Source organism: Tachypleus tridentatus, chromosome 7, assembly GCF_004210375.1.
Source record: "Tachypleus tridentatus isolate NWPU-2018 chromosome 7, ASM421037v1, whole genome shotgun sequence".
NCBI classification, from domain to species: domain Eukaryota; kingdom Metazoa; phylum Arthropoda; class Merostomata; order Xiphosura; family Limulidae; genus Tachypleus; species Tachypleus tridentatus.
Window position 1 is genome coordinate 71,088,697 of NC_134831.1, and position 24,448 is coordinate 71,113,144.

Consider the following 24,448-nt stretch of genomic DNA (forward strand, 5'->3'; position numbering starts at 1 on the left):
ATAAACATACTTGTCTTGGCAATGCTACCAAAGCTATCTTCTGCCGTTCCCAATTTTGAGCTGCTAGCCAGGGGGAAGACAACTAGTAAACAGCACTCTACCACTACAATCTACACTATGGTATTGACTGTTATTCTTATAGTGCATTCATAGATTAAAGTGGGCGGGGAGAAATATTTAGTGATTATTCGTGATGACGAGAAACTCACTTGAAGTAAAAATGTGTCTCAGAACGGCTGGTATGGGTATGGGAACAACGTTTCGGCCATTTTTAGATCAACATCAGGTTAACAAAGAGAGAGTTTGTTCTCTGTTTTATCAATAAAAGTGTTAATACCCATACCAGCCGTCCTGAGATACATTTCGTGGCTAATGCTTAGGCCCAAATCCGATTTTCCAGGCTAAAAGGAAGGAGCTAGAAAACACCATGCACCTCCAACTCTTTGGTTATTGTTGTCAAACCTTATAGTGGTATTTGACCATTACCTACAAGCGGAGTATAAGGTTTTGTTGTTGTTGTCAATGACGGGAAGTAAACCATGAGATCTCAGATACACAGTCTGGCACACTAACCTTTATATTATGCTTGGTCAAGTAGCTGAAGAGTATAGAAATAAACAAAAACGTTTTGTAGTTATTCATCGATTTTAACCTATCTCCAAACCGACGTATATGGCTAGCATGACTGATATATGACTGTATTGTTGTAAGTAAAATATTTGTGATGTGAAGCTAAAACATCCTGGCGATGAATTTTTCACTAGTTAACACTACTCTGGACCGAGAAACACAAATCTTAATAAAAACTAAAATACAAAAAAATCGCCAACTATAAAAACTGTTAGTACATGCAATAATGCTGGTAACACTGTGGTTAAGCTTGGAAATGTATTATTACTTGTGTATTTAAAAACAGACACATATTATATACCTCTTCTAAAAGCTGATCTTTCTCTGCTTTCATTTGCTGTTCCATTTCTTCGTATAAGTTCTTGACATGTTCATCGTGCAGGCTTGTACGACTATAAGGCGAGCACAAAAGGTTAAAATTTGTGATGACGAGAAACCCACTTGAAGTGAAAATGTATCTCAGGATGGCTAGTATCGGTTTTAACACTTTCACGTTGTTCTTTGCTTTATTAGTAAAAGTGTTAATACCCATACCAGCCGTCCTGAGATACATGTTAAAATTTGATTCTGATATCTGAGTTGAATAACAGCAAATTATGATGTTATAGTCATTTCAATCTGCTTGTCTGATAAAGAGAATCACGTCACTCTAACTTAATCATTGGGACTGGTGGTTACGTCTGTATATTGTTTTATCAGTTTTTAAAACTCTTTTTATCTTTTAACACATTTTTTTAAAGCAGGACATCTAAAACGTTGACACCTGTGTTGTTTAAACTGTTTTTAAACATTCTGCCAGAAGTGACATCTGACGAATGGGCAAATAGTCGTAGTAGACGAACAACGTTAATCAAGTCAACTTAAGTTTGAGAAAATACAAAGCATTAGTACTTCGGATAACTATTTTAAATTTACCATGAAATAGAACACTTACGATTTTAGTGTTGTTTCTAGTGATGTATACTGATTTTGGACATTTTTTAGTTCTTTCGAGATTTTTGACAGAAATTCTTCGAAGTTTGAAAGCATTGATGGATCAACCTTACGAAGTTGGTTCCATATCTGACGAATATAATCCTCACTGAAAATTTATAAACAGTTAACGCACAGATAAAAAACACCAACTTCATTTCCAGTGATGGTTTATAAGCTTAGGCCTACAGAAATTAAATAAGAGAGAAAATAAAAAAAATATTATTACTTGAGTAGTTTTAACCGTTTTCCCATCATCTGAAAACCTAAACTTCCATTAAGAAATACATTATTACTGCATTCAAACAACCGCTAAGAAACATAAATTACAGAAAGAAACACGAGGTTAAGTTTCTTTAATTTCCACCAAATTTAATAAAAATGCTTTGATTGTCAAGAAAAAAGGTTGGATTGTTACAAGTCATAATCAGATACAAAAAAAAAGATATGAAATTATTCTACGTAAAGAAGCTACGACAGGTTTTAAAAATATGCATTCTCTGAAAACTTTAAATTACAAGTGTCGTTTTCAAAGAGTCATAGAAAACTAACGTTTACTTTATTTGATGGAGGGTAGAAATAGAGCTTTTGCAACGTCAAGGGCGAATCCATTTAATCAACAAAAACTATTGGAACAAAATATTAATAACAGTACAATAAAGTACAAATTGTAGGATAGAAAAAACAAGTTAAACATCATATTAATACAGCAAGGAGTTATTTACGAGATGATCTACATTTAATTTTTCTACTGATGTTAAGACTCGTATTGTTTCTATTACTCTGGTTCCTACATCCCTTTGTACTATTACTGAACTTAGACTTTATATTATAGCTGTTATTTATATCCTGACTTGTATACGGACTCTATGTAACATAACTTTATTATCACTCTTTATTCACTTAAACATCAAATGGACTCTAAGTGACACAACTTTACTATCAATTTTCACTTAAACATCAAATGGACTCTGAGTAACACAACTTCACTGTCAATCTTCACTTTCTTAAACATCAAATGGACTCTAAGTAACACAACATTATCAACAGTCAAGAATTTGTTTTAGTAGGTTTATTGAAAAGCGGCGTTTTGGCATGCGTTAGCTTTATCATGCTATTCGTAACTCATTAAATAAAGTAAAATTTTGTTTCAAGATACAAATAGCTTTTTTCATTTTATTTTATAAACCACGCTCGCCATGATTAATTTTTTAACCTGGTCTGTCTATCTATTCCTATAGATATACATTGTAGGTAACTACTTTTCAAGTGTATCATATAGTATACACCAAAAATGAAAGTAAAACTGACTCACTCGCTGAAGAGGTTCTGGGCACCAAGTTGATCAATAAGTCCTTGAAACTGTTCCTCTTCATCTTCATCATCTTCTTCTATTGTTGTATTGCTAGTCCTAAAGGACTCATATTCCTCCTCCGTTGTCTTGTCCTTTTTACTTTGGGGCTGAGTGTCGATACCAAGAAACATTCCTATGTTCCCAATATACTTACATAAGTTTCAGCTCGAACTTCCAAACGACGATGAAATTGATGACACTTTGTAGAATGGACGGCAACTGCCTGTTGTGAAGACTCAAGTGTAAAGAACGACGTTAAGGTGTTGTCGGTCTTACACACACACTGACCTGAAGACGTCGTCCTCCACACTTGTGTCTCAACAACAGGCAGTTGCCGTCCATTCTACAAAGTTTTATCATGAATACTCTGCCTAAACAATCTATTAAAGGATATTGAAATTATTCTAATGTCTGATATGGAGCACGCTTATCTTATTATAACATGCTGATATTATTTCTTAGCTTCAGGTTTAATATATTTAAATTATATTCAGAAAGCCTAGTGTATTGTTATCATTCTAATATGTATAGTGATTCAGAGAATAGGTTCCAATCATGAACAATATTTAGGATCAAGATATAGGGGAAAGGATTATAAACGAAAATGTTTTATCCTAAAATTTAGAGGCCGACACATTTCAACACTTTTAAATATGATTATTCATTATTTTTTTTAGATCTTAAAACATTCTTAGAATGTTTAAGTTTAGAATTCACACATTTACATGATTCGTAAATTTAGCATGAAAACAAATTTTTCTGGATAAAAAACACTTAGGATTCAACAGATATAAATTATGTTTAAATATTAATATGTTTTCATGATTAATACATTTTTTAATAAATATATTTTCCCTACTGTTATATTTCGGTTTATAAACAATTACGTTATATCGATACTTAATGTAAATTATTTTTATAAGAATTTTAAAATTTAGGATGGGTTTGTTTTGAATTTCGCGCAAAGCTACACGAGGGCTATCTGCACAAGCCGTCCCTAATTTAACAGTGTAAGACGAGGGGGAAGGTAATCATCACCACCCACCACCAACTCTTGGGCTACTCTTTTACCAATGAATAGTGAGATTGACCAACATTATAACGCCCCTACAGCTGAAAGGGCGAGCATGTTTAGTGTGATGGGTATTCGAACCCAAATTACGAGTGAAGTACCTTAACCACCTGGCCTAACATTTAGGACTGATCATATTCAAACGTTTCTTATGTCTATATAAGATCAATAAAACTTTTCTGAGGTTAAGTACTGAAAATGTTTACATGCTTAATACTTTTTAATAATAAATGTAATTACAAAATATAGATTTTTATGACACAATTACGATAGTAACTGCAGTTGCTACCAGGATTTGGAAACCAACATATATGAACATATTTTATACCCTTAGAACTTACACAACCACTGGACATGTGTACGTTATTTACCCTTAGGACTTATACAACTAATGCACGTGGACTCGTTTCCTGCTTCTAGGATTTACACAACCATTATGCATGCACACGTTTTCTATCTTTAGAATTTGCACAGTTATTTATTTCGTAGGTTTGGAATCCAACATACTATATGATACAATATCTTATAATTCTTACGACTGAGCTTCCGTGTATTAGTTCAAATTAGAATCCAAATTATTCACAATTACGACAGAAAGTGTTCGTACCCCTGCGTCGTGAGTAGTTTTTTCTTCATAACTTAAAATGTATCAAGATTAGGATAATAAAAGTAGAGTATATTATAAATATTTTACTAACACACATCATATAGATTTTTATGTAAATTGAACGACAAATAAACTGTTTATAAACAAATAACCAAACATAGGAGGGGCAGAAAGTGTTCGTGCGTCTACTTTAATGGTCAGGTGTGTAGCCTTTCAGGTGAATTACTTGGCGCAATTTCTCCTCATAGCCCTCCATGATCGTTTTACAGTACTTGACTGGTATTTTCTTCCATTCTTTTTTACTGAAGGCCTTCAACTCTTGCAAGTTTTCCGGATGACGCTGATGAACCCTGGTCTTCAACTCATACCAAACGTTTTCAATTGGGTTGAGATTGGGTGACTGCGATGGCCATTCCAAAACGCTTATATGGTTCCTCTGCAACCAGGATTGCACATATGTTGATGTGTGCTTTGGGTCATTGTCGTGCTGGAAGATTCAACGACGCCCAAGCCGCAAGTTCCGAGCATCATTCTTGATATAAGTGCATAATATATCAACGTACTCTTCTTTTTTTCATGATTCTGTTGACGCGGTGAAGGTTGCCTACACCAGAAAAGCTGAAGGAACCCCATAGCATGATCGAGTCACCTCCGTGTTTAACTGTAGAGACGGTGTTCTTTGGAAGATTTCGTTCCCCCATCCTACGGAAAATATAGCGAACATCATTGTGGCCGAAAAGCTCGATTTTAGTCTCGCATAACCAAAGAATACTCTTCCAATAGGTAGAGGGTTTATCTACATGCTTTCTTGCATACCTCAATCGTGCTTTTAAATTAACAGGCTTTAAATATGGAATTCTACGAGGACGGCTTGCTTTGAACCCTGACCTGGCATGGCCAAGCGTGTTAAGGCGTGCGACTTGTAATCTGAGGGTCGCGGGTTCGCATCCCGGTCGCGCCAAACATGCTCTCCCTTTCAGCCGTGGGGGCGTTATAATGTGACAGTTAATCCCACTATTCGTTGTTAAAAGAGTATCCCAAGAGTTGCCAATGGGTGGTGATGACTAGCTGCCTTCCCTCTAGTCTTACACTGCTAAATTAAGGACGGCTAGCACAGATAGCTCTCGAGTAGTTTTATGCGAAATTCAAAAACAAACAAACAAACAATGCTTTGAACCCAGAAGAGTGTAACATGTTCGTAACTGCAGAGGTGCTTACTTCAACCCAGTTTCCCTTACCAGTTTCTGTATGTCATTACGTGTTAAACGAGGGTTCCTACTAAATTCTCTGAAAACCTTCCTCTTGGTTTTTTCTGGAATTTTGGTGGGGTGTCCGGAACGAGGGAGGTTAGCAGTTGATCCTGTGAGCTTAAACTTGCCAATTATGCTTTGAACAGTAGATTTTGGCACATTAAGTTGTGTAGCAATACCGGAAAGAAACACACGAGACTTGTATTTTACAATAATTCGGTTTTTTAAATCACTGGACAGTTGTTTCCTCTTCGCCATGATGACCAAGCAGATAATGACGAAGACAGCGTAAAATTGCCGGAAGTACATTTTTTGCTGGCTAAATTCCAATAATTATTAACCCAGTGCCTAGTTCTGAAATGGTATAATGTAGTTTATTCGCAAAACTAAATAAAAATGTTACGGGAATATCAGTTTTTGACACATTCTGAACTGTACGAACACTTTCTGCTCCACTTATTTTTGGTTATTTGTTTATAAACAGTTTATTTGTCGTTTAATTTACATAAAAATCTATGTAGATGTGTGTTCGTGTAATATTTATAATATATCATACTTCTATTAGCTTAATCGTGATACTTTTTAAGTTATGAGCAAAAAAACCACTCGGGACGCAGTGGTACGAACACTTTCTGTCGTAACTGTACATAGTTGCACAACTTTTAATGTTTGGCTAACATATTTACGGATTTTTGGTGTTTGCTATCAGATACATTCACAACATTTTTGAGAACAGCAACGTTAACACTATGAAGAAATGGCATCTGTAACTTATAGTTTTTAGACGTAGTATGAACTTTGTTTGTATATTTGACGTCAAAACCCTAAAAGTTTTGTCACAACTGTAAATGCATGTATATGAGTTGATCACCATTCTTAACCTAGTTAAATTAAAGTCATATAGTGTATCTATCTAGCTGCGACCTTTTAACAACATACACAGGCAACTAAGCAAACAGTTTGACTGTATGTTATATCGTAATTACTTTTATCATTTTATAGGAAAGTTCAAGGCCCGGCATGGCTAAGCGTGTTAAGGCGTGCAACTCGTAATCCGAGGGTGGCGGGTTCGCATCCCTGTCGCGCCAATCATGCTTGCCCTTTCAGCCGCGGGAGCGTTATAATGTGACGGTCAATTACACTATTCGTTGGTAAAAGAGTAGCCCAAGAATTGATGGTGGGTGGTGATGACTAGTTGCCTTCCCTCTAGTCTTACACTGCTAAATTAGGGACGGCTAGCACAGATAGTCCTCGAGTAGCTTTGTGCGAAATTCAAAAAACAAACAAACAAGGAAAGTTCAAGAGGCTGTTAAGAGTTCAAACGAGGGGTGAGGGATTTCCATAGTTCAAATTGTTACCATACCTCTGATACCACAGTAACAAGTTTAAAGCAAGGTTAATTCGAAGCAGCAACAGAAGATGGTGTTTATTGTTCATCTCGCATTTTCCGACATATGTTCTCCTTTAAAATGTAGTATAGATCGTTCCTTTCAACTGTATCCCTATAAAAATCTTAGGCCGAAAGCGTGGAAAAAAATTACACAAGTCTGCGAATTTAAACTTCATGAAAGTTTTTTTATTTTAGTAACATATTTTCCATAATTCAGTTACGCAAATTTTGAAAATAACATTATCTTTTTTTTTTTCTCTATGAATAAACGATTTTCTACAAATCGCGAAGGAAAAAAACAAATCTTACTTAGACCAAATTCGTAATCAATTTATCACAAACACGAACAGAATATGTTTGGGTAATTTACACAACCTCTTGCTGCCATAATGACGAATAAATAAAATATTGAAAAGAAAGTGATGTCACAGTGCATGCACAAACAAATACCATCCAGAAATGACATATCATGCTGCCTTTTAACCGTTTATGCACTAGCGATGTGTTTCTCGTGTTCTAGGACGATCGTTAAGACTCTCACGCTGTGATTGGTCTAGAACTTTAGAGGAATTACTGAAGTATATGTAATAGTATCAAGACAATAAAATCATCGCAGGCATGTGTAATCAAAATTATTCTTAACCATTAAAGCGCATATTTATTCTTACCTTAAGGTCATTCCTTCTAAAACACTTAAAACATGTTAGGTTTTCTTAATACTTGTGAACATACCAAAGCCGTCAGTGAATTCTTCTAGAGTTAAATAACCGTTGTGGTCTTCATCCAAGGTATCGAATACTTCTTCTAGTTGATCTGGTGTCAGGGGAAGGTCCCCTCTCAGTCGTTGCATGTCTCGTTTCGTTATGAATCCTTTCTCTTCTTTGTCACATACATTAAATAGTTCAAAGGCTTTCTGCACAAGGACTTCACGAAGCTCATTTTTTGGTTCATCAGCCATGTTTTTTTATCACTCAGGATGTGTTAAGCTTTAGGTGTTGTAATAATGTGAAACTTTCAAATATCTTTCACAGACAAGTTCAGTTTTCTGGCTTTTTAAATCTACTGACGTATCAAGATGAGTTGATAAACATCTGGGAAAAGAAAAAGGATATACATGTTAAAATTAGTTCCATACAAAAATGAAATTTATGTTATACCTACACTTAACTCGCTATATAGTATGAAGAATTACACTGAAATAAGTTCTATAAATAATATCTAAATATATTCATATAAATAACTGTCATTTGAATAAATGGGTTCTATGTGTTTTTAAGTACGTGCTTGTATTTCTAAGTGAAATTAAAGAAACTAGAACAGCATATACTGATATTGATGAATTATTTCTACATATGCACTAAAATAAAATATTAGAGAACTTGCATGTGTAGCACAGGAAGATACCATATATTTGTTACCCCTTAGTTAATATGCAAAACTTTCGAAATTTCTGTTTTATTTCATTCCATTTTGGATGCAGGGGGTCGCTCAAGTAATGTACTCAACTTCTTGCTCTAACTGCAGGTTAAACTTGGCACTACACTAACTATTAATTTATTGTGTTATCCTGTAGAAAAGACAGCAGATTCATGATATTTGGGAATAAATGGTTGTCTTTTTTATCGGCTAATTATGAAATGGTCTGGAGTTTCCCATTCTCTTACGCTTAAACGCGTATGGTTACATTTTCAAGGCTCGTCGTATGAGTAGATTGGTTTTGCTTAGCATGCTGCATTTTTGTACCTTAAACTAGGTTCTTCCCTATTAGTCAGGTATTTTATTAAGATTTTACAGGTTCTCTGAATGTGAACGATGTATTTTTTTAGAGATCTATCTAGTTCTCTCTTTGGTTTAAATTATTTTAGTTAACATTACACAGTTACCTTTAAGTTTAACTTTTTTTCAGGCTTACGGGGAGGGGAGGAGCTAGCACTGAACTTGTAACAGTAAACCAATAAAACTTTCTGTGAACATTCTCTTTTTAGCCAGATCAAAGCAACCTCTGGAAATATTTGCACCTGTTTTCTATTACTGTATTGTGTCTGTACTTTGTTTTTGGTTATTAAATCTTGCTTTATATTTACATTTTGTGTGCTCACTCGGAAACACAAGACATGACGATTGGTGTCCAACTACTGAAATCAGTGATCAAAACACAAGAGTCATTGAGATTGAGGTAAGCTTCAGTTGCTTCTTTTTGGAGCAAATCTGTGAATGGTTGTTATACGGTTTACAAGCTGACCAGGTGTATGTGCCAAAACAGTGTTAACAGCATGGTTGTTGTGCTGTATACAAGCTGACCAGGTGTATTTACCAAAAACGTATTAACAGCATGGCTGTTGTACTGTATACAAAGTGACCCAATGTATTTAACAAACACAGTATTAACAGCATGGTTGTTGTTCTGAATACAAGCTGGCCAGGTGTGTTTACTAAAAACAGTATTAACAGCATGGTTGTTGTACTGTATACAAGCTGACCAGGAGTATATACCAAAAACACATTAACAGCATGGTTGTTGTTCTGAATACAAGCTGGCCAGGTGTGTTTACTAAAAACAGTATTAACAGCATGGTTGTTGTACTGTATACAAGCTGACCAGGAGTATATACCAAAAACACATTAACAGCATGGTTGTTGTACTGTACACAAGCTGACGAGATGTATGTACCTGAAACAGTATTAATAGCAGGGTTGTTGTACTGTATACAAGCTGACGAGGTGTATGTACCTGAAACAGTTGACCAGGTGTATTTACAAAAACAGCATTAACAGCATGACTTTATAACATCCTGCATTTCTATGTGTTGTTAACAACAAGACTTTATAACATCCTATATTTCTATGTGTTGATTTGTGATTCCACTGCCTTACTTTTTTTGTTGTCTTGAAACTTATGTTGACCAATTTAATAAAGTATGTATCCCTCTATGTAGCAGCAGGTAATAACAGTTAAGAGTGATAATTTTTCATGTAAATAATGTATTGACATGTCTGTTGGTTTGTTTGAAGTGAAGAACAAAGTTACAGAAAGGGATATATGTGCTCTTCCTACCACGGGAATCGAAACTCAGTTTCTAGCTTGTAAATCTGAAGACATTCCATAGTGTCACTGGTGGTGGACATAATGCAATAGACAAATATGTTTTTAATTTCCTTTTAAAAACTAGTTGTGTTGTGCCAGACTTTTAAAAAGTGGTCTGGTTGTTTGAAACAAAAAATGTATTTATCTGCCACTTTAAAGATATCGGACAACAAAGTATGTTATATTGCGTTTTGTAAAAGGTTACTGTTAAAACGACAGAAAGCACTTTATGTTTGAGAAGATGTTTGAAGTCGATGACCCTTTGCTAACTTTTGATTCGTTTCGGGTTAGATTTTAAATGCGTCAAGCGTAACTCATTTACGAATCTCAGTAAGAGTTTGATTAGACAACATCTCACCAATTTACTGCTTTACAATAATATTTTTACAATTATGAGTACGACATCGTATCACAGCTACGAAGCAAGTTATTATTAATGAAAGCAAAACAAAAGCAAGTAAAATCGCTTCCAGAACCAGCTGTCATCTTTACTTATAATTAGATTGTGTGTATAAAGCTAGTAAATCATCCAAGATAAACTTCATGGTTATTAACGACAGCTTCCCAATCTCTCTTATTTTGAATTTTTATAATATATCATAAAAATGTGTTTGTGTTCTAAATGAGATGTTCTTTAAAAAAAGCGTTTACAAATTATCAAAGTCTGCTTCCATATAAGAGCTTAGAGCAGCATCACTCATTTGGCACAATGAAATGAAATAGGTAGAAAGACGTCGTTATGATCTTAAATGTTCCATGTAATTCTTTATTACTGATTTATTATCCTAGAAGTGACTGATAATTAAGTACTGAAGTGTGATCAAGTTAAAATGTTAACAAAACATAAGACTTTGAGCTTTAATTTTGTGTGCCTTGAAAAGCAAAACAATGGATATAAATATATTTTCTTCGGGATGGAGTGGTTCTTTAAGACGTATAAAATTATCTCACCTTGGAAAATACAATGGGGGAACCACTTTCAACAAGACAACCGTATGCAGCCATTTCTTCTTCGCTTTCAACTCGTGCTTTTCTGTAGCAAATATGAGAGTAAATGATGATGCAGAGAAAGTTTGGACACCTGACTTTCAGTTGTAATGTGTTCAGTAAGAAGATTATCTTTTATCAAATGGGTTCGACATGTAGGTCCAAACTTTTCTTCCCATTATGTAACAGGGAACAGCTCCTTATTGTCGGTATCAGTTATCATATAATGTTCATTTTGCATTAGACTTAAGTAGCTAGTCTCAAGTTTAAAAGCAGCTAGCGATCAGGAATCATGGCTTTTTGTAGCAAAAGCTAGGACTGAAAGCATCATGTCAGTTAAGTCTTTGGTAGCAGAGAAAGTAATTAATAATACAGGGTGAAATGACACAGCCAATCAAACCATTTCATGACCTTTTCTGGAAAAAAAGTTTCTAATCTGAAGGTAACAAGCTAGAGAAGAATGGTAAATGGACATACCCTTCTACTGAAATACTTCACTGCGTCATGCACCTGTGAATATATAAACAGCTATGCTTTTTATCAAAAACTGCACATACACAACTCTTAACAAGAGTTAGAGTTGCATGAAACTTCTGAAAATGGTTTCGCTGGTTACTGGGTGCATCTCGCAACCACATCACCTTATTCTTTGGTTTCTAAAGCAGCGCGATGGTTTATTTGTAGAAGGAGACAAGAAATGGTAACTCGTTTCTTACATCAAATAGTGGAATTAAGTCACCCATTCCGCAACAATGACCATTGCACCTAATTTTTTCAAATATAATCGAAATAAGCAAGTAAAACCACGCGCAAATTTAAATCGTTTTCACGTAACCAAATAAAAATATAATACTACAAATAAAAGTAGTCAGCATAAAATTAATGTATGTAGATGGTTTCGCTTAGAAATAACATATTCAAAGTCTGTAAATAATTCAATCCTACGAATCAAATTCGCTTCTCAATGAAGATGATTAGCAAAAAATAAGTACGTTGTATTTTTGGTTTTCATTCTGAATGAAGCAGCAATCACGATTTCACTTTATTACGAGAAAAATACAAATGTTAAGAATACTCCCAGCTCCTGCATTTGTAAAATATTCTTCTACCCATTAAAATAATGGAACCATAATTTTCCTCTCATGGTTGAATGTAGATTAGCTTTGCAACCTTTTAGCACTTTTGTTTAGCAAAAAAATTGTCACATTTATGAATGCTTCAATTTTCGATCAAACTTAACATTTCTTTTACCAACATTAAAATCAATAAAAATGCACAATCACTGTCTGTGGATGTGGTCTAAGTTAATCGTTGCAGTCTTTAACAAATATATAAACATCTCAATGTTCATTTTAACTTATATATTTGATTCAATAGAATTATGCTGTTAAACATTTTAACTTACTCTACGTAATTAAATATAATGCAAAATAAGTTACACACACATATATCTATTACAAAATAATATATTAACCAGTAAAAACGTGTAGAAAACGACATTACTATTCATTGGCAAATCTGATAGCTACAACAATAAACAATATCGTTTGTTACTTTTTCTAAGTACTGGAGCTTATATACAACTTTCTGATGTCACGTATAGAACAATATCACACGGAATGATATCCCAAAATTAAAATTAGCGGAAATGGTTATTTCTGAAAATATTCACCATACAGATCATATTTCACGTTGCTAACTGCAAAGTGTATATACAAACATAAACACACGGAATTTATTGTAATAAAAATACCAGAGACAACAGCAAACTCCTCTTTGCTATCATAGTAAAGCATTTCGTGGGAATCACCATGCCTTCTACTCTAGCATTATCATCTAAAGTTAAAATATCTTCAGTATTAGAATGAAAACCAACTCAGACCAAATGTAAAAAGAATGTCATGGATTTTGCCAGTTTTTGTGTAATGCGTGTTAATTTGTCATCCTTTGTTACTGTACTCCATAAAGGCTGATCTTGATCTGCCAGATTGTTAAATATGATATCGAGCTACAAAAAAATTAAAAATCATGTTGGTCTACACACAAAGACTTTTTAGAAAATCCTCCTGCACTTTTCACGAAATTTAATTAATTATTTCAGCTGCTCTAAAATTGAATAAGACACACTAGTAATCAAAGATACTTCTTTTCAAAATCCAAGTCTACTTCGATGTGACCACTTAAAATCATATTATCACAGAAATAGTTTGATAAAATGTCTCTGAGAGTCACGAGACGTTGCATGCATTTACTCGGTACCATTTCCGTGGGTATAATACAGTCATGTGAAAAAGTTAAGACACCCTATGAAAGCCTGTGTATTTTTGTAATATTTTTGGATATATAGATATTTAATCTGAATTTTAACAATACTGAGAGATTATAGGAATATAACTAAACAATTAAAACTGAAGAAAAGACTTTTCAAGATCTTCTGCAAATGTAATTCTACAAAAATGCATATTCTAACTGAGGAAAAACTTAGGACACCCCACATTTATTCCCACTTAAAATGGCTCAACTCACACACAGGTGTATTACATCAGGTGCAAATGATTAGAAGGTCGTTACTCAGCATTTTGAATGAGGCTTGCCCTATTTAAACCTCAGACATTTAGTTTGGTGTGCTCCTGACTGTTGAAGTGAGAGTGAGCACCATGGTGAAAGCAAAAGAGCTGTCTGAGGCCTTCAGAAAGCAGATTATGAGTCTGGTAAGGGATTCAAAAAGATCCCAAAAGATCTTGAAATCAGCCATTCCACTGTCCGGAAAATAGTCAACAAGAGGAGGGCTTTCAAAACAACTGCCAACATGCCCAGGTCTGGTCGTCCAAGCAAATTCACCCCGAGAGCAGACCGCAAGATGTTAAAAGAGGTCTCCAAATACCCTAACATGTCATCACAAGCCCTACAGCAGGCTCTGGCTACTGTTGATGTGAAAGTGCATGAATCTACAATCAAAAAGAGACTGCACAAGTTTAACTTGCATGGGAGGTGTGCAAGGAGGAAACCTTTGCTCTCTGAGAGAAACATCAAGGCTGGACTAAAGTTTGCAAGAGAGAATGTAGACAAAGACCAGGACTTCTGGAATAATGTTCTTTGGACAGATTAGTCCAAAATTGAATTATTTGGACACCAGAACAGAGGACATATTTGGCGTAAACCATCATTCCAGAAAAAGAACCTCATACCAACTGTGAAGCACGGAGGTGGAAGTGTCATGGTTTGGGGCTGCTTTATTGCAGCAGGACCTGGACAACTCACAATCATAGAATCCACCGTGAATTCTACTGTGTATCAGAGAGTGCTTGAGAATCATGTGAGACCATCTTGAAGAAAATTACAGCTGGAACGGAACTGTACCCTGCAACACGACAATGACTTAAAGCATACGAGTAAATCCACCAAGGACTGGCTGAAAACTAAGAAATGGAGAGTCCTGGAATGGCCGAGTCAAAGCCCAAATCTTAATTCCATTGAGATGCTGTGGGGTGGGTTAAAACGGGCTGTACATGCAAAAAACCCTTCAAACATCTCACAGTTAAAAGAATTCTGCATTGAGGAGTGGGGCAAACTTTTTCAGACCGATGTCAGAGACTGGTAGATGGCTACAAGAAGCGTCTCACTGCAGTTATTTTTGCCAAACAGGGCAACACTAGCTATTAGGGGGTAGAATGTCCCAACTTTTTCTTCAGTTAGAATATGCATTTTTGTAGAATTACATTTACAGAAGATCTTGAAAAGTCTTTTCTTTAGTTTTAATTGTTTAGTTATATACCTATAATCTCTCAGTATTGTTGAAATTGAGATTAAATATCTATATATCCAAAAATGTTACAAAAATACACAGACTTTAATAGGGTGTCATAACGTTTTTACATGACTGTATATGATACTTCTCAGTAATAAATGAGCCAAAGGCATTGAAATGCCTTTCATACAAGTTATCTGGGGCACTGAGTGACAATCTATCCAAACATATTGTTCCAGAAAATAACCTGCCCGTAAGCATTGAGAGTTTCACCTACTTTACCACCCCACTTTGTTGTAAAATTATTATTTAGAAAAGGTACGTATTTTTCCAGCCTGTATTATTGTGCAGCTGAGTCAATGTCATAAACCACAGAACACCATTGTACAGATGAGTCAGTGTCATTAATCACAGAACACCATTGTATAGCTGAGTCAGTGTCATTAACCACAGAACACCATTGTACAGCTGAGTCAGTGTCATTAACCAGAGAACACCATCCCCTTCCTTTAAAACTCTAAAGAATTGTGAATCCTAAAGAATGTAGTGTTCTAGATAGAAGTTGACATACTGTGTCATTCTGCATCCACTGAAGCACTAGATGCAGTCTCAGGGTACCACCAATTTGTCTCTTTGGCCTTAAAGACTCCTGATGCCCCAAGCAAATGCAGAATCAAGGCAAGAAGCCGTCTATTTCATTCGACAGCGTCACAGATCTTTCAAAAATACTTGACCTTCTAAAAAAACCCTCACCTCTATACCTAATTATAGACAATTCTGACCAGCATCTGATTATTTCTCCGTTCGTCAGTGAATATTTAATCTCTATCGAGACTTTCAGACTCGACGTTATGGTTGTGATCCATTATTGATACCATATACTTCTGCATGTATGATATAACTAATCAGGGTCAAACTAGAGCAACAGCTACTGATGCATCTAGCCAATTTTCTGTTCCTTAATTCCGAAAATGGATCAACAATACAAACATTTTTCTTATCATGACTAGGAGCCTTTGGCGTTCTAGAGCTTTCCACTATAAGCTGTATGTGATCTACAAGCATAACATAGACATAAACACAAGCAGTGTAAAGAAACACACTTACAATGATTTCCGCTTTCCACAAACACACCAAAGAAAATAATAGGTCTGTATCAAAGCTGTAACTTGACAATTTTGTGATGTTTCCTGGTAAAACTGGAACCAATAGGTAAATACAAGTACAAAAGGCTGAAAAAGGCTTTCTCATGGAGAATAAAGTGAATATCACAAGTAGGAAAGGAGTGCACAAGAAATAATTACGTTTTTTTTATTGAATACACTGAATATGCTGGGGTCTTACAACGTGATTGGCTGACTGCTTAAGCACAGAAAGAATACGATTTTTTCTACCAAACTTTATATCAGAAACAGCTACGTTTCAAGCAAATATTTTTCTCAAACATTTTTGCTAACTTAACGTGAAGAAGGACAGGCACATGAGCGAAATGTAGCCAATAAGCTGTGTACACGTTTGTCAAAATATCTTTTAAATTAAAATTTTTTCTACAAAGATCAGATTCGCATTTTCAACTTTTGAGCTGGCTTTCATCGTTAGGTTACGTTCACTTGTTTGCCAAAAGTGTGAGAATTTCTATATATAAATATATTTCATGTTAAAAAATCAAATTTAGTGCCATATTTCTCCCCAAAAGTACCATATGGATAAAAACTGTTTGGGGATTCTGATTCAGTACATCAGTGAAATATTATTACGGGTTTGGTTTGTTTTGAATTTCGCGCAAAGCTACTCAGGGCCTATCTGCACTAGCCGTCTCTAATTTAGTAATGTAAGAATAGAGGGAAAGCAGCTAGTCATCACCACCCATCGCCAACTTTTGGGCTACTCTTTTACCAAAGAATAGTGGGATTGACTGTCATATTATAACGCCCCATAGCTGAAAGGGCCAGCATGTGTGGTGTGACTGGGATTCGAACCCGAGACCTTCAGATTACGAATCAAGTGCCTTAATCACCTAGCCATGCCAGGCCGTTATTATGGGAATGATTGGATGTTATAGTTACCAAAGTGAATTGAACTATATAAAAGATATGTTACAAAATCTTTATTAAATTCCATGTAATTTATTTATGACCAAAGTATTGTCGGAGACTTTTGCTATTTCTTTACTTTTGACAGGGTGAACTTAAACACCTCAAAGAAGTATCAACGTAATTCATTTGACATCAAGACCTACCCAGTATTTAATTGTCAAATAATCTCAGAAATAAACAGACGGACAGCAGAGAAAACACATTCATAAGTCACCACTCCGCCTGCAATAGACAACATAATTTATGCTTAAATAAAATTACAAGATAAGAAGGTTACTTCCAGAAGTTACTTTTGTGTCGTATACCAATCATTAAATGTAATAAAATACCCCAACGCTTGAAAATACTACACGTAGTAAACAACTGAGCACAAATATTTAATGTGCATTTAAATTCATAAAACCATTAATAACTATTATTACTCTATTTATAACGGACCTTTCTACTTTCTTGACGTTTTTGTAAGGTCTTCTGATTCATGTTAAATATCGTCACAAAAACGATATGTGGATTAAATGACAAGCCCTTATCGTGAAGGAAGATTGTATAGTTAAGTCACTTCCGCTGTTATATTTCTGGTAAGGTTTAGAAATCGACTGAGATTTCATCACGGACCTCCCCATCAGGAACAGTTTTCTAAGAATCTTCGAAGAGTCGGATGTAACGAAATATCAGAAAGTGAATATCGTAGCTTTGTCTTATATAGTTTTCTTTCTATCTTGACTCCATCTCCAGCGGATTTCGATAGCCACATTAGACAAAAAACAAACAGTCCCTTGTATCGCTTTGTATTTAAAAACGCAGACTTTCCTATCTTTAAGTAGACTTATACTTTAATTTCCAATTTTACTTTTGACAGATAACACTGTAACTGCACGTTCTTTACACCTGAAGTCAACGACCTTTAGGGTTTTACGATAGGCAATGAAGTAACTGTCAGATACGTCAGTGAAATATTTATTACTGCAAGCTACATTTACCATAAACGTAAGAACACGGCGCAAGTACAATTTATGGAAACTCTGTAACACTTTTTGGGTCATAATTTCAAGTGTGCTTCGATATTACGTAAAAAGCTAGAAATATGATGAATAATACATTTGATTGTTTGTTTGTTTGTTTTTTGAGTTTCGCACAAAGCTACTCGAAGGCCATCTGTGCTAGCCGTCCCTAATTTAGTAGTGTAAGACTAGAGGAAAGGAAGGTAGTCATCACCACCCACCGCCAACTCTTGGGTTACTCTTTTACCAACAAATAGTGGGATTGAACGTCACATTATAACGCCCCCACGGCTGAAAGGACGAGCATGTTTGGCGCGACGGGAATGCGAACCCGCGACCCTCGGATTACGAGTCGCACGCCTGAACACGCAATGCATTTGATACTGGAATTTATACACAGACAATAATACGAGAGAGTCAATAGTAAGATAATACTTAATATTGGTTATAAATAAAAAAATATTGCAAAATAACATAATTAAACATTTTAAGCTGACGCCGACTAAAATAATTCGACACTTAAACTCAAAATGGGAAATAAGAAAATGAGCGTACGAACAGACGAGTACAAGCCCATGGAAGGAGATAAAGATGACATTTACAAACAGATCAATAGACTCTGTGACAGCTTTGGTTTTTTATATTCACATTATGTGTGAACGTCATATTACTGTGTACGTGTAAGGCGTACGAATACATTGTTGTATTAGAAAACATCTGTGACAGGTGTCACAATAAGTTCGGCAGTGCTCTACTCGGTCTGTACATACATGTATCTTTAAATATTAAAGCCTGACTTTACTTTTTGTGTTTGTTTCAATATTTAAACTTAGTGATTCTTCTATTCACTTAAAAATAAATACAACTGATGTGGCTTGAAACGTATCATCCATATATCCATTCAGTCAGCTAGTAAACTTTTGTTTTGTTTTATATCCAGCTATATTTTCAGCTAATCGTCGAAACTAGAATTCTTTCATACATCTATGCATAAGAAATAGATCTGAACACACATATCTGTCTGTCAATACAAAAGTGATTCACGTATTCAACGTATAACTCCTTCCTGCACATAAATATCTAACCACAGATCTTGAACATATATATTCATCCATGCATACTTGTAAATCTATTCAACTTTATGTTATTTGCATATTTAACACACGAATCCAGGAAACTATTTTTTGAAAATATTGCAACCCCGTTATGTGCGTTAATAAATCTATAAAAGGGGAAATATAGAAATAGAAAAATCAAGTTCATTTAATGTAAACGTAAATGGTAAATAAAAACGTAAATAGTCCAGTTTGCTTTATTTTTCTTCCTATGTCTTACATTTTCATTTTTTTAGTCGTATCTGCAGATACACAGACTATAGCGAAAAGTACCCAATTTCCTTCATTCCAAAAAACGTCACAAGGAAACTTTGCAGACGTACATAATTCACCAACTCTGTCCAATAAAAATGAATTAACTTTTTAAAGTTCGATCACAAGAAAACAAAAACATACTTCGTTAATAGCGTTTACACCTTCAAATTTAACGACGTAAAATTTGTCACTTATATTTAAAGAGAGGTTTTTGCAAATCACACAATCACGCGATAGTGTACTGTATATAACATCGGCAACAAAAATTATTTTAGCCAAAGGTTTAATGCTTCAAAATCAACGTATCGTTAACCAAACTTTATACAAACAATTTGTAGATATAAGTATAGTAGAACGAGAATATTTGTACGGAGAGATTCATGTGGTTCTGAAGTGGTATTATCTTTGAAGAGGGGACCCTCGGTAGTGTTCTCTGTGAAGTGGGAAAACCACGAGATTTAGGTTTAGTTTTGGTTTTGGTTTGGTTTAAATTGCACTCAAAGCTATACGAGGAATATCTGCGCTAGCCGTCCCTAACTTAGCGATGTAAGTCTAGAGGGAAGGCAGATAGTCATCACCATCCACCGTCAACTCTTGGAGTACGCTTTTACCAACAAACAGTAGGATTGAACTTCACATTATAACGCCCTCACGACTGATTGAGAGTCGAGTGCCTTAACCATGTAGCTATGCTGGGTCCTCAGATTTAGAAAATTAGTAGTTTCTTTAACTACACCAGTCCGGAGCATTATCTTTTCGGAAAATGAAGGCTATGGTTATGATACACAACCTTTCAAACCTAAAAGAGATGAAATCGGGGATATCGTTTGGTAAAAAAAACAAAAAAATGGAGTAAACTAAGTAACACAACCATAGGCTCACAATTTTCCATCTTCACCTGTAAATCAAAGCTGTTTTTCCCCGAAAAACAAGACCAAGAAAACTGTAGCCTCAACCAGCACGTGCCTATCAGTTTTATAGATCCAACGAAGTTGCATGACTTTTTATTATTTGCTTAGTTATGATCTTCCAGATCCATTTCACGTACAAAGTGGAAAGTTTGGTTTAAATTTAGCCAAAAGCTACACGAGGGTTTTTTCTGCGCTAGCAGTCCCTAATTTTGCAGTGTAAGATTAGAGGGAAGGCAGCTAGCTAGTTATCACCAGCCACTGCCAACTCTTGGGCTACTCTTTTACCAACAAATAGTAGGATTGACCGTCACATTACAATGCCCCCATGGTTGAAAGGGCGAACATGTTCGGTGTGACGGGGATTCGAATCCGCGACCCTCAGATTACGAGTAGAATGCCTTAACCACCTGGCCATGCCGGGCCTATGGAAAGTTTATCAAGCTGTGTGGTCTAAAACTAAGCACCTTTTTCTTGTCGCGGAAGCCTATTATGATGGAAATTTCCAAGTCTGGCATCAAGTTTGTAGCCTTGATCGATATGTTGGGGTAATGCATACTTTAAAAAGATGCTATTGTGATTTTTATTCTAATTCTTAATGCTTTCTTACTGTGCGAGGAAAGTATGTAATAACACTATGAGTTCATTGATGTTAAGTCTTCAGTGTTGTCCGTATCAATGTTGCCCTTGTTATCATAACATAATTCATGTATGTTTGATGGTGAAAGTACATCAAACTTAGCCTAAAAATACATAAAACTAATGCATATTAAATACTAAATATTTCAAACTAGTTTGTTTGGTTTGTTCCGAATTTTACGAAAAGGTACTCGAGAGCTACCTGTGCTAGTCGTCTCTAACTTAATTCATAAGTGATAGACTAGAAGAAAGTCAGTATCACCCACCGCTAACTCTTGGGCTATTTATCTATAAATAATGAGATTAACCGTTACTAGATAACCTCCCCTCCTCCATGTCTGAAAAGACTAGCATGTTCGGTGACAGAAATTCGAACCCATGATCCACAGATCGCGAGTCCAGCCTCCTAATGTTGAACTATACAAGTCATGGTGTCATACTAAAAAAAATGAAAAAAGAAAAAGTGGGTTCTAGGAAAATCGGAAGTTAACCAAACCGTACCGTAACAAACATATTACAATCATCACAGTATGTCTAAGAAAGAAATCTATGAATACAACGGTGTTGCGAAGATATATAAAAACGAAGAAAAATTTTAATGAATTGATAAAATTATGCTGTAACCTAACAACACATGAAACAATAACCGCGCTGTTATGGAAATACATAAAACCAATTATGCTCAGAAACATATATATATATCTAACAAAACAGTAATCTCACACAATGGACCATAAACTGTGTTATGTTATAATCTAATAGCCATAAGCTTTTGATAGACTCAGAAAGAAATGAAATAAAATCGCTTTACAGAGAACTCCATTCATTGTGTCATTTGTTTTTTATTTATTAATTATTTATTTGTACAATATTATACAAGTATTTCTTTTTCTTCCCAGTTTTAATCGGCCCTATATTATAAAAAACAATATCTTATTTTTTTCAGGATAATTCAGGTCCAGAATCCCAAAATATCCTAATTAAATTATATTAGTAATTTAATAATATTTTTATTGGATTACTGGTGACAGTACGATAGGAGTTCACCCGAAGTAGCAAATTTAAATTTGTATTTTAAACACCGTTACAAGGTCTCCCAGTAGCATAGCGGTATGCTTGCAGACTTCACAATGCTAAAATCCAGGTTTCGACACCGTTGGGAGCAAAGCATAGCTAATCCTTTATGCTTATTTCAAAACAACGACATAATTATAAGAAAAACTTCCTAGTATTTTCGTAAAGTTTCAATGAACAGTAAATAAAGATAACTTTCTAAATGAACAAATTATTAATAAAAATTTTGTTTCTCATGTTAATTTTCTTCAAATTCCAAAACTATTCGGTAAGGACACATTTATGAAAATTGTAGACCTTAATATGATTGCCTAAAGTGACGTATTAATACATATCGTGCTATAGCGATAGTTGAGGTTTTCTTATTTTTTTATTTGAAGAGCAAAACAACTACACGATTTTTCTGCAACAGAAATTCGTGGCAGATACACTAGCAGGAAGTCTGACATCATCCTGTTTAGTAACTGTTTCACGAAGAGGAAATGTACGCATGTGTGTTATGCACACGTATTCTCTTCAAAATCATTACACTTTGATTATATACACCTGTAATAATCTATACACCAAAACGAGTATCGTCTTTAAACACCAAAAACTTTTTGTTTCGTACCTAAAATTTTGCAATGCTGCTTTGTATGGAATTAAGGTTTGTTTTTAGTTAAGCACAAAGCTACACAATGAATTATATGTGATGTGTCCACCACGGGTATCGAAACTAGGTTGTTGCGGTATAAGTTTGGTGTGCCACTGGGAGTATAGGGATTTAATGTACGGCACCCCTTACAGCCATTTATCAGTTAGTTTCAGGACAGATATCGGTCATGAAATAAAGTGGTGTTTAATTATTAATGTCAAATATAATTTGCTGACCATACTCCAAATTAATAATTTATGAGTTTCATTAACTACGCTCAAGAATCTGATAATTCTAGACAGAAGGACAAGGTTTTAACTCAGGTAATGACCTGCTTTAGGAACACCATATACAAAGTATGAAGTGGATTAGGTTTCAATTCAGGTACCGACTTACTTTAGGAACACCATATACAAAGCTTGAAGTGGACTGGGTTTTAACTCAGGTAATGACCTGCTTTAGGAACACAATATACCAAGTATGAAGTGGAGTAGGTTTTAATTCAGACACTCACCTACTTTAGAAATACCATATACAAAGTAGGAAGTAGAGGTATAGTTATATTTTAAATAACACACGATTGTTTTATTAATTTTCCATATATCGGGATATAGATTGGCTCTTTATTTTTTTTTTCAGTTACAATTTACAGGCATTTTATTATTATCCATAGTTCAATATTTCCTTTATCTGTAAATATATTTATTTAACTGATAAGAAGACAGTAGAGTAAACAGACCATCCCAGTTATATTGATAACTACTGCTTGACTAGAACACTCCAGTTTAAAGATAATAGAAGCGGTAAGCATTTAAGAAAAAAAACAAAAACTGTTTCTACGACAACCATTCACAGAGCTGCAATACTAAATCGCACACTATAAAATAATACATAGGCTAATAGAACACTATTAAAAACTAAAATATAAATACCTTTATAACGTTAGCCGATATAAAGTTAGGTGCTTCTCTAACACTGTAAGAAAACTGCTGGTATATTCACCTGTAGATGAGAACCTATACAGATAGATGTTAATAACAAACACGTTCTTACAACCGGTAAATTGCAGCTGTGTTCAAAATACGAAACAGGTGGTATTCCTACTTCTTTGCCACCTAGTGGCGATTGTAGTAATGTGACTGGTTTTGTTGTTGTTTTAATACAGATGTATATGCTATTTCTGACTTATGACATTGAATAGTCTCATGAGTCATTCTATAACTTATATATAAATATATTTTCATTTAAAGAATAGATGTTAACCTATGGACAATGCGGTGCAATTTTATTGCACAGTCAGTTAGATATTTTTTTTGCGTATAAGATAATTACTTCATAAAAAGAAACAGTTTAACATATATAAGTGAGCAAGACGGTCTAAGAAAGGCCAAAACTTCGCTAAATGGTATTTTCATTAAATGGATGAATGTCATAGAAACGTCATTATGACCGAAATTGTTGACTGGTCAAAAATACACTGAGATTTTTTTATGTAGGTTAATATAAATTATTAATAATGATTTACGTAACTAGTGGTGATGGATACGTGTAGTTACTAATACTAATTATTAAGTATGATTAGTTAGTTACTTCGACTGCTTAAGAATAATTAAATTAATTAGTGCAGGTAA

At 34.8% G+C, this 24,448-nt stretch overlaps 1 protein-coding gene across 9 annotated transcripts in view; it reads right to left on the reverse strand.

Moving 5' to 3' along the window:
- The window catches only part of LOC143255938 (EF-hand calcium-binding domain-containing protein 4B-like), a 59,677-nt gene extending 35,747 nt beyond the window's left edge, over nucleotides 1-23,930 (reverse strand). For 3 of the 9 annotated variants that reach the window (XM_076512390.1, XM_076512391.1, XM_076512386.1), the window contains exons 1-5: nucleotides 23,750-23,918; nucleotides 8,008-8,366; nucleotides 2,918-3,089; nucleotides 1,565-1,711; nucleotides 932-1,022 (exon numbers count right to left, since the gene is read on the reverse strand). In XM_076512390.1, the coding sequence (XP_076368505.1) occupies nucleotides 932-1,022; nucleotides 1,565-1,711; nucleotides 2,918-3,089; nucleotides 8,008-8,233 (636 nt within the window). In that variant the 5' untranslated portion in view covers nucleotides 8,234-8,366; nucleotides 23,750-23,918. Of the gene's footprint in view, nucleotides 1-931; nucleotides 1,023-1,564; nucleotides 1,712-2,917; nucleotides 3,090-8,007; nucleotides 8,367-21,375; nucleotides 21,549-23,749 lie in introns of all 9 variants that reach the window. The other 6 variants (XM_076512388.1, XM_076512389.1, XM_076512394.1 and 3 more) reach the window with 6 other exon arrangements.
- Between the last annotated feature and the right edge of the window lie 518 nt (nucleotides 23,931-24,448).